Source organism: Stegodyphus dumicola, chromosome X2 (genome assembly GCF_044657685.1).
Source record: "Stegodyphus dumicola isolate Sdum_Otavi_A_Nest chromosome X2, ASM4465768v1".
NCBI classification, from domain to species: Eukaryota; Metazoa; Arthropoda; class Arachnida; order Araneae; family Eresidae; genus Stegodyphus; species Stegodyphus dumicola.
The window spans coordinates 26,483,166-26,495,209 of NC_140781.1; the positions used below are offsets into that span (position 1 = coordinate 26,483,166).

A 12,044-nucleotide genomic window follows, 5' to 3' on the forward strand; every position below is an offset into this window, starting at 1 on the left:
ACACTTTTAACTGTCCCTTCGTTGAAGTAAAAATCTTTAGAGAGTGATTCTGTCGAATCCATGCGAATAAGCTAAATTTCATTTCTGGATGTATTAATGTTACAAGGTATTTCAAAATAGATGGGGCAAACTTTAAATTGTGAAACATTTAAATTGTGAAACAAAACACAGAAACAATAATTTTATGATATAGAATGAATAGTATTGATAATAAAGGCGAGAAGGTGGGAACGCTTAAAATGAGAAAATGGTGGACACATAAAATGTGAAAACAACTTTAATCATGAATAATTAAAATAAATAATTGTGCAAAAGATCGTCTGAAAACCATTATGCACGGTTTACAACGGCAATGAAGGGATTGCAAAACGTTTAAAAAAAAAAAAAACACTAAAGACATCGCAAACAGTGGTAACAAGGACCGAAATACCGGTGACGAGTTCCTCACCATTAGTCTCATTGGCAAAGCACTTGAGATGTCTCCACAAAAAGAAACTGAGACACCACAAATCGGGAGAGAATGGGGGTCGTGGTATAGTATCACCTTGTTGAATGCATTGGCTCCGAAATGTAACATCCAGATAGTTCGGTACGTCTTGTCGAAAATGGAGCAGTTCTGCATTGTATTGAAAAGAGACTGCTTCATAAGGGTTCCCTGGTATAAGGATGCGGTACCTTTATGCAAGCTGACCGCTGTTCGAAAAGACAGAAACTTTCATAAAGGTACTCCGGTATAAGAGGGAGAGCACACAAACTGAAAATCATTTTTTAGCTTGAAAGTGATTGCGGATACTCTTATACCAATCCAGTGTTTTTCATAAAGGTGCAGGCAGATTTATAACAATTTAGCATTTTTCATAAAGATGCTCACAGTCATAACCAAAGTCCCATTTTTCATAAACGTACGGAAAATTTATTTCCTTTATTAATTCAGCAGTAACTGAAACCCAAATCGGACTTGCACAAGGGTGCCCGCCATACACTGCTCTTCTGTTACAATAAGTAGGTATTTTAGCATTACTTAGGATATCGGTACTTTGGTACGAATAGATATTGACTTTAACTGCTGATATTCTAAATTTCTTTGTAGTGTGATTTACTCCTGTTCATATGTCAGCGAGCTTCAAATTTTATTTAAATTGAAACCGGAAAGTAAAACGGATCTTTTTCAAGCGAATGAAGGCACCTCGGATGAGTAAAAAAATCTCTTTTTATGCAAATCTTTTTATATTTATATCAATATTTCATGAATTTTCATTTTCTTGCATACGTAAGCAATCCTATAGTGAAGATTTGTTCACTTTATATATACTTATTTTAATATATTATAATATAACTTACAGGCGAACATACAGTGTGACAATTATTGAGCTCTTTGAAAAAAAAAATACTTTGATAACTTTTGAACCATTGGCGAGATTCAATTAAAACTTGGCGGCTGAATGCACAGTATTATGGGAATTTGCTTGAGCATGCGCACTCTTATTGTTGTTGTTTTTGTTCATTTTCGTTGGAAATGGCAAAATGCTGCCTTTCTGAGGGAATAGTCATCGTTAAGTCCTATTATTCGAGCAACAACAGTCCAATTGTTGCTCAAAAGGAAATTTGCGACCGACTACAAGCTCGGAATCATCCGGGAGACTGTTACAAATTGCTGTTCAAGACCTGCAGCTCTTTCTGGACAAAATTCGGACTCATGATCATGAGACATTGAGCGCATTTGTCATTGAACAGCTCTTGTGTTTCGTTGGCGCTATTGTCGATATGATTGAAAAACAATAATTTGATGTGAGTATGGTTTGTTTTAGCGACGAAGCCCAATTTCATTTCGATGGATACGTCAATAAGTAGAATTGCCGCTGGGAACTGAAAATCCGTATTTCGTGATTGAGGAGTCTCTTTATCATAAACTGGTGTGCAGTATCAAGTCGCGGAATGATTGGTGCAAGGTGACTGTTGAATGTTATGTCAAAATTTTAGAAAATGATGTCATCCCTCTTTTCCAAAGTGACCCAGATTTCTAAAAGATCTGGTTCATGCCCGGCGTAGCACGACCCATCGGACCGATACAATGTTTCATGTTCTGTAAGAGCACTTTGGATAGCGCATTCTGGCTCTGTAGTATACAAAGGCCACTGGAATGGGAATTGCTTAGCCACCATATTCTCCTGATCTCGATTTGATCTGAATTTTTGAACTCATTAGTTTTTGAAAGTTTGATTTTTTATTTCATATAGCTCAATAATTGTCACCTTGTAAGTATATTATAATTTTTAGCTTCTCGGGCTCTCCCACCTAATTCCGATATCAAGAAACAATGCAATACATTTTCAATATATTAGTCTTTTTTATTAACTAAGAATAGGATTACTTCTAGAACTTCTTCTTGAAGAGGAAGGGTTTAACAAAAAACAAAATTTTGTGAATGTTTGCAAAAATTCCCTTCGAAAATTTCGATTCATAAAACAGTATGTTATGGGATTACAGCAGGAAGATACATAAGACAGCAAATGAAGAAATGATATGGTGAAGTATCCAACATCTTTGTAAATGAAATCAGGTTCGAAAGTAGATACAGTATTTACAACATAAATTGGAGTCCAGCAAATAAAAAACTCTAAGACAATGACGAAAAGCATACATGTAACTCTCTTTTTTATAGCTAACCGGCGATCTAGGTTGTTGCGGTTCACATTCAGATTCACAGCAGATATACTTTCAGTGGTACTATAGAAATGTCCAGAGTGAAATTGCGAGGTGACTGCCGAGGATCTTGTAGAACCATCTTGAACTAAAGAATGGGTACACACCTTTGGCTCTATGAAGTTAAATTTATGTGGCCTGCACAAGGCGCAATCATTGGATGATGATAATTGGCTACTGCAATATTGTGGACCACTTGGTGTTCTAGCAAACACATCTAAAGTATTAAAAACACTAATCAGGTAATCAGATATGGAAAGAGAAAAGTAAGTAATGAAACATGCTTTATACTCTTAACATATACACTAGTAAATAAAATCTGTTATACATTATTAGAAGATTTTTAAATCAAATATGCAAATGTTTAAAATATGCATATCTAAAATATAAAATTTCTCAGTCATTCTACATGTATTAAGAAAACGGAAATTTCCTCAGTCGTTTTTTAATTACATTTACAGATCCAATATTATACAGCTGTGGTGTTAACGCAATAAATTGGGATAAACTGCAAATCATGAATAATCATCTCTAAGTAATAATACCTTATAAAAGACTTAATAAGATAAAAAATCTTAGTTTTTTTAACTAAGCAAGAATGTTGCTTAGATAAAAAAATCTTAACTTTTTTAACTAAGCAAGAATGTTGCTCGAAAAATAAAGGAAATGGCAAAACTATAGTAAGTTTCGTATATTTTAATTTCCAGTGTGGCGATATGTTATAAAATAAAAGTAAAGGAAAAAGTATTAAGAAAATTAAGGCAATAGACAGGTTAATATTTATTCAACTACGGAAAAGTATAAAAGGACTATTGGGTAGGACAATTCTAAAATAAATTGAGTTAGTATACTTGGTATAGTATTTAAGAAACATTCTCCTACATATATCCCACTTGGAATCCTTTCGAGTTGACTAGTTGACCTCCGAGTTGTATCTCCGGATCATTTCGTACTGATTTCAGTGTTAGAGCGCCGAGTATGGCTCATGAAGATATGGGCGTTTTTTCTTTTCTGTAAGGTATTCTTCAAGTGAGGGACACAATTTTGTAGTGTCATACAAGGCATTTCTGCATTTATGTTAGTTTGTCCGTTTACAGCAATCGTTGACAGGCATGCTTTATGAAAATATTCCCCTAGGTAACTTGCATTCTTTCACGACTGCCGAGCATTCGAATTGCACGGTTCTTATTTTAAACTAACCAGTTATTATGATTTGGATCTTTAACTTCTTCTTTCCGTATTATTCTCCATAATGCAAATTAGTTGGTTGTGCATTTAAGCTGAGGTTTATGGATCTTGAGCGAGAGCCAGAACACACATTCCGAGATTGACGTCGCACCACAACGTACGCATATTTTGAAGTTCATTTTTTTCTTACGCTTTGGATTTAGAATTTTATCATGTCAGTTATTGAGCATTTTCTACTAATTGTTACTCAAACGAAGCTCCATTTAATTCAATGTGGATTGGAAGAATCCGGTGAACTTTGGGATTTCCTAGACAAAATCGCAGTAGTGCAAAAGAGCCGTGAAAGAGGTGATAATGTCACTGTAAAGATTACAACGCATCGAAACGAACTTTACAAAAGGACTTGTATGTTCTAAGTTTTTTGTCAAGAATCTTAAGTATCTTGATCAAAGATACAAACCTGTTACTAACGCACAAAGTCACAAATTGCCCGGAACAACGCTCCAGTGCCTTAAACTTCAAATTCATTTGCAAAATTTGGAGCCTGAAAATATTCAAGTAATAATCATTTAGCCTGCCGATGTAACGGAGAATGAAGAGACGCCCACAAAAATTAATCTTGACATTATACCGTCAATTAAAAAAGAATGATCACTATCGATTCTTTGTCCTAGTCCGGAAGTCATCTGGAATGAACTAAAAGGTCTTTTTACTCAGGATGGAGAAAATGACTTCATCAGAACTTTAACCAGGAAATCCATCATGGTTACATATAAATGGAGTGACCAACGTGCCCAGGCTCTCGGTCGTCTGATGAAAAATGGGATACAATTTAGTACTTTCAGAGCCAAAGCGGACACTCCTCTGAAAGTGACCATTTGTGGACTACCAGTGGATTCAAAACCCGATGAAATTATGAACGAACTCTATACGAAGAGATTTCCAGTTCAAAAATTAAAACAACTTGTAGAGTCATTAGGTTAATTGGAAGCAGAAAAAATGAAAAATATGCAACCGCCTTCGCCGGGAATCGAACCATGGACCTCTGGAATGCCGGCCCAGCGTGCTACCGTTACACCATGAAGGCACAATAGGGAAGTGGGAGAAATACCTTATATACTCCCCATTTTAAAGGGCGACTAGGGTTTTAGGGGACCTAGTCGCCAAATCCTGGGTGCGGAGAATCATCATCCACAACCCTTTTAGTTCGGGCGCCATTTGTAGAGTCATTAGGTTAATTGGAAGCAGAAAAGATGAAAAATGTGCAACCGCCTTCGCCGGGAATCGAACCACGGACCTGTGGAATACCGGCCCAGCGTGCTACCGTTACACCACAAAGGCACGCTAGGGAAGTGGGAGAAATACCTTATAAACTCTCTAGATAAAGCATAGAACCATTTCCGTGAAGAGATGCTTCTCGTGTTTTTCGCCTTTTAGAGCCGAACAGACGCAGGCAGAAAACTCTACACTGTGAAGACTGTACTAAACCTGAATGCATACATCAGAAGTTACCGATGGAGTAAATATCTGATTCAGTGCGTTAGATGTGAACGATTTAGCCACGGCCAAATTTTCTGCAACGTTGTCTCAAGTGTTCAAGAAGCCACTTGACTTACAACTGCGAACTGCCTAGAGAAGCAAAACCCACTGTGTCAGATGCAAAAAGAGTCATATTTCATTGTTTAAAGAATGCTAATTTCCCTTAAAATTCGCAATAAGGAAAAGTCGATTCCATAGCTGATGAAATCCTCTCCTCCTGCAACTCCCAGTTTCAAGAGGCTTCTACTGATTAGAATCTGATGAACTTGATTTCAGGTACGAATGTCAATAATCTTCTCTCTAGAATTCTGAAAATTGCTAAAAAATGGAAGTCTACGAAATTGCCGATTCAGGAAATGAAGCTGGCTCTAGCAGTATTAGAAATCTTTTAAGACGTCTAAACTTCTTCATATCGTCGAAAATATAGAGAAAAAATTTATATTTTCTCTCACTCCGACTTAAGATTCACCGACGAAAGTCACTTGAAATCCAGCTCCCTGATTCGTCAAGCAATGATCCTCGCGGTGTGCCTGTTTTCACCTTCCTGTCTTGCGATTTTTCATCGCTCCTTCAGACTATCAGATGGCGTCACTTTGCCGTCAACTTATAGCTTTCGTTAGCTGTTTTCTGCTCTATTAGAGGAAAATGTGACCTCTTCTTTTCTCTACATTACGTTCTTCTGCTGCGGGAATTCTTTCATGCGTTTTTTAACATCATGCCCACAGTGGATTCATTCAGAGAACAGAAAGCACTGCTTAAGCAGTAGAACTCCTGTCTAAACCATTGCAGTATCAAGAGGGTTTCTGGAATTTGCGCTACGAGGTTAGATTTTGTCAGCTCTAGTTAAATATAACTATCTCGGCTTTATGTTCTGTCACCGCCAATACTTTAATTGACTGTTCTTATTTTAATTTGTATTTCTACAAGCTCTGATTATGTTTAGCACAAAGTTGCGACATTATGTTCAAATCTCTGTTTAAATAAAAAGGTTGTTTTGAAAACCTTCGTAAGATTTTGTTGTAATATCTCAGTCTTAGCTGTAACTCGCTACATGTCTGCTAGGGTTATAGGACTAAAGTGCAGTACTAGACCAGGTAATAACCTTATAAAATAATGGATAAGTATTTCAGCAAGGTAGTACAATATATTACCAATATTTTGTTGCCAAGAGGAGAATCAAGGAACATTCCCCTGTTTACTACGGTGACTGTACAGTGATGCTATTGTGAAAGATTCATTGATATGAATATTTACAAGGTGCAACGGACAGAAATCTAACATCCGTCAATGAACCTTCATCTAGTGCACACACTTATGGTCTAATCTGTAAACCATTTGGATAATTATTCCTACAGAACAGTGTCGGCTAATCATTGATTACATGCTTCGACGCATAATTCAACGCTGAGGGCTTTGAGAGATGACAGCTCTTGAGAGCTTTCAAAATTATGACCTGAACTTTTCTCACCAGTTTCAAAATTTTTGATTTTGTTTTTGCTTTTTGTTGCATAAACCTATTTATCTTATTAGCCTAAATATAAGATTTTAGCCCAAACATTAGTCGAAATTTAAAGGTCGTGCAAGTAAATATGTTCACTATGAAAACAATCAGCTCATTTAAAAATATGTAAAACCTACAGAACTTTTTTTTTACAAAAAGGACGTAGGATGCAGTTTGTACTCTCATTGTAATTTGATTCAGCCTCATGAGGAAACAGATGATGATTTCATTAAATATAGTTAATTAGAAACTTTATCAGCTGACTAGAAATAGCACTTTGTAAGTATTTTTGAAAGTATTTTTTGAAAATAGATATGAAATTGTATTTTGAAAAGTATTTCAGAATCCAATTTGATCGTTTTAATATCCTAATTCAGTTCTTATTATTAATATACTCCCCTTCTTGAAATCGATGTTAAAGGTTATTATCAGAATAACACTGCAATTTCTAAATTTCAAATCTTAAATCACAGTTTACAATGATTTATCAAAGAAATTCACAGAAATGGTTTTTACTGTGCATACCTGTTTCCGACACTTCCAGGATTTCTCTCCTGAGAACTAAACCAATGCGTAGATAAGCGGTTGCCATGATGATTAATGGTACAACCAAAAGGATGCAATCCAGAAACAAGTTGAAATATCTCTCCCATAAGTTATTGGGCCAACTTTCACGGCATTTATATTTTCCTGCAAATAAAAAGATAAATAAAGAAACTGCTTGTTAAAAATAAATTTGTTAAAAATGATAAAAAAAAAGGCAGCAAAGAACTTTCTATGATTTTACTAACGTGATATTGTTTTAAAACTTGCAAAATCTGAATATAATATAAGTTGGCTAAAATAATACGATACAGAGTAACAGACTAGAATTTAAAATATATAAAAACATGTAAAGAATATCAGCTTTTATTAATTACTGAATAAATTTTTATTTTGCCAGTAACAATTGTCGTTGATGACTTTTGTGCTTTGTCTGGAATAATCTCGAGTTTTACCCCACCCCTCGAAAGTAAAGGATTTCCACTGATCTATTGAATTATGATTTCCCGAATCTGTTGCTTTTTCCCCACTATGCTTAAAAGGGTCTCCCAACCTTCTTCCCCTACCACAACCTCTCGAGAGGACTTTCGACTCGCCACATATTTAGAGTGCCCCCATGTCACACGGACGCTATACATTTACGAACATTCATGCTTTCTCCGGGATTCGAACGAGGGACATTCTGCACGGCAGTCAGAGACTATAACCACTATACCGGTTGGGCGGCCTATGGTAAGTAAATCAATTAATTTATGTGAAGTACGAGACCTAAATGAACTACATTTTGCTCATGTGGGAAAAAATTCTACCATTTAAAATGAAACATCGTAAGAAAACTGAGGGATTTCGGGGGAGTGGGAGGGAAGGAAGGAAACAGACGGGAAAATTCAACTTGTAAATTTAGTATGCTTTTTTTATTCTGGGGTTGTTTTATTCACTACCGAAACATATAACTCTCTAAAGACGAGTTAGTTTATTTAGAGTATTTTTCAGTAAGCTAGAGTTGTAAGTCGAGTCGCCTTGAGTGTGTAGAGTTCAGTTTTTTTGTTGTGATAAAAAAAAAAGAGCGGCCGGATTTATTCTTTCAAAATCAAAATTTCTTAATTAAAAGAAACTAAAGAAATTTCAATTTTAATGGAGGAAGTATTAAGGGGGGCAATTTTGTGTTTTGCTTTAGATGTTAAAACCCGTCGACACAACTTTAAGAAAACACCAGACCTTAAGAGCTTATTTTGGTCAATATATTCAAGCAGCCATTAGCAGTACAGAAATAAAATAATACCAATGATCTTTATGATCACGTTCAGATAAATATAAATGAAACTACTTGCCAGCGGGCTGTGTTGGCAAGAGCTCTGCTACGCAAGCGATAGGCGACATTATGAAACACGACACTATCCATATACTGATGACAACTCTTGAAGCATGTGTTGAGGTCTGCCAACGTCGAGAACGAAGGGGCTCGCAAACAGCATAGAATCTTTCCAGAGATATGGCAACAAGAGTCCAAGCATTCACTGCAACTGTTACACCTGAAATAAAAAAGAAGAATGCATAACATAATTTTTACTCACCAATAAAACATTTATTATCTTTAAATCTTCTAAGAGAAAGTCATCCAAATTTAGAATAAATTTAGTTTTATTTGTATAAAAGCAGGAATTTTAGTATACAGTTTGACCTTGCTGTTGTTTCAATCATATATTTTATGGTTCGTTTCGAACTTCGTTCAAAAGTTTTCGTTAAGAGTTTCAGCGTTAAATTTACGCAGAATTCTATATCTAATTTATTTCTACGATCCACTATGACGGAATTAATATGGCTAAACCGAACTTTAATCCGTATGAGCTTAGAAAGGAAAGCAAAAATACAGCTTCAGAAAGTTTCGAATATTTTTGTACAATATTTATGCTTGTCCAAAAGCAACTTAAGGTCCAGGGCTTAATTTCTAAGATTAGAAGTGCCGGAGCCCTGTGGAAGACCGTCAGCAAAGAGGAACAAGAGTAAATAAATAAATAAAATGACTATTAAACTCATTAATAATTTTAAAATTAAATAGTTAATTATTATCAAATTAATTAATAGCTATTTAATTAATGTTTATAAATTGTTATTTAATCAGTAATTATTATATAATTAAGTAATTATGATTTAATTGATAATTTTACATAAATAATTAATTGAAATTTAATTGATAATTATTAGATAATTAACTATTATTTATTGAAGTAATTAAAAAATTAAAATTAAATAAAATGTAAAGAGATAAATTGAAATTTAATAAGAGATTTTTAATATAATTTTATTGTTAAAATAAAATTTTCGAGATAAAATTTCTACTAAAGTGTTATTCAGTTACATAAAAAAAGTGCCGCAGCCTTTTTATTCAGGGATCCGGTGTGTTCCCGCTAGAATTATAATTTATTACAAAAGCTAAGAAGCACCGTAGCCGATATCCGGTGGGCTCCGGCTCAATTTAAGCTCTGATCGTAGGGAGGTGAAAAAGTTCTTTTATCATCACAAAAACTAAACGTACTTAAAGTATAGCTGGTGAAAATTCCAGGGCGAAACAGAATGAGGGTATGAGTGGGTGGAAACAAAAAATGAGGGGAACCTTGGTGAGAGAGAACCAACCGCTGCTCTCTTTGACCGCTGCTCTCTGCTGATATAATTATAGCCATCAAGCAGATGTGCATCAGGGGTAAAATGAGTCCTGAATATGACTCCTAAGGATGACTGCAAAGTTGCTGTTTACGCTTTCCCCCACGTTAGTGGATACTGTGGGAAGACGATGTATAGGACGTGCTTGAGCTGTTTTATGTCAGTATTTCACTCTTATTGTATTCGCTGTCACTTAACGCCCATTTAAGAACACAAATTTTCCTTCCTGCGAGGATAATTAACCATCGATAACAATACACTAGATGCGATGGCATGGTGAGAAATCTACGCGTTCCTAAACAAACTCCCCCAAATTTATTGCCCTTCTTAAAGGGAAAGGTTTCCGCATGTGAGTGAGGGGACTTTACTTGAACGTCTCATGTTCTCATGAGTTCGTATTTCTAGGGAAATAGAGTATTGCAAGGTCTGCTTATTGTTAAACTAAAACTTTAGGAATTCTAAATTTTTTCCCTTTAAATTGTGGTTCAGTTTTATAAAAAGTACCGGAGCTCATCTTTATAAAAGTACCGGAGCTCATCTTATTTAGGGCTCCGGTGCACTCCGGCTAAAATTGTAATTTATCTTAAAAATTGAGAAGTACCGGAGCCGGGCTCCGGTGGGCTCCGGCGCAATTTAAGCACTGTTAAGGTCACATAAAAAAGGCTCAATTTATTTCTTTAATATCAACTAAAACCATAACAATTAAGTTATTTAGCACGATAGTGATTTTTAATTTACCTTTTCCACTGATTCGCTAATCGGAATGGAATCTTCTCAATACAATGTCATATCGACCCTTGGGGATTTAGATCGAGCACCCTGGAGGCTGTGCTCTACCTTCTTGTTAGCATGTCATTTTTCACAGTTAATTAGCTTTCTTAAAGATATGATTCCTCTTCCATACACGATCTTTACACTATATCGATCTATAGAATTCTTTCAGTTGGGATTTAAACATCGCTTGGTATAATCCGTTAAATACCCCAGAGAATGGGGCTCCAATTGTTTGCCTATTGTTATACAGCATGATCCTATCGTTTTGGATTATTCAATGATTGTGACAACGTTCTAGCCACATATCAAGCTTCATTCGATTTTTTGAATATCAATAACATTGTCAATATTTTATATTATTGTTCCTTTAATTATTTTTGCCACTGTATCTTGATTCCGAGAGCAGTTCATAAACGTTTTAATTCATGATATCCAGTGATACTTATCGCCATAGTTTTCAGTTTATCCCTTTATTGTATCTTGATTTCAAGAGCAGTTCATAAACGTTTTAATTCATGATATCCAGTGATACTTATCGCCATGGTTTTCAGTTTATCCCTTTATATTGAAACTAATAAATTAAGTAACTATGGAGTAATCCGAATTTCCTGAAATGCTAATTATGCCATGTAATATTAATTATGTAGCCATTTTTGCCCAAAGGCCCTGCTGAATTTCATTGCAGGAAAACGTCTTCTTGAAAAAGAAGAAATAACAAATTATTATGATCATAAAGACATTTTCTTTCTTTCTATCGATTTAAACAGTGAATCACATAATAAAATTTTTACTCTTCCGAAAACAATCCAAATATAATAAAATAAACTGCTAGATTGGAATAACAAGCTCATAAAGCTATTATTTGAAAATGTGCTTAAACAAATGCAAGACGACATTTCATCTACTTAAGCTTATCTTGAAATTATTGATAAATTATTTTAAATATTAGCAGAAAATTAAATCAAACTCACAAAGATGTGTGCACTTTATGAAGTGCATACATTATATTGCACACACTCTTTATATTTCGGAATTATTATTTTCAGAAATACAGAGTAACATTTCGAAAATCCATTTTGATCATTCTTATCAAGTTAAAATAAAGTATAAAAATGTCACTTATTATTTACCCAAT

General features: G+C 34.9%; 1 protein-coding gene across 1 annotated transcript in view; it reads right to left on the reverse strand.

The window, feature by feature from the left end:
- Nucleotides 1-257: 257 nt before the first annotated feature.
- The window catches only part of LOC118182949 (cholecystokinin receptor-like), a 40,910-nt gene continuing 29,123 nt past the window's right edge, over nt 258-12,044 (reverse strand). The window contains exons 2-4 of the mRNA XM_035352331.2: nt 8,806-9,006; nt 7,457-7,621; nt 258-2,920 (exon numbers count right to left, since the gene is read on the reverse strand). Of these exons, the coding sequence (XP_035208222.1) occupies nt 2,352-2,920; nt 7,457-7,621; nt 8,806-9,006 (935 nt within the window). The 3' untranslated portion in view covers nt 258-2,351. The remainder of the gene's footprint in view (nt 2,921-7,456; nt 7,622-8,805; nt 9,007-12,044) is intronic.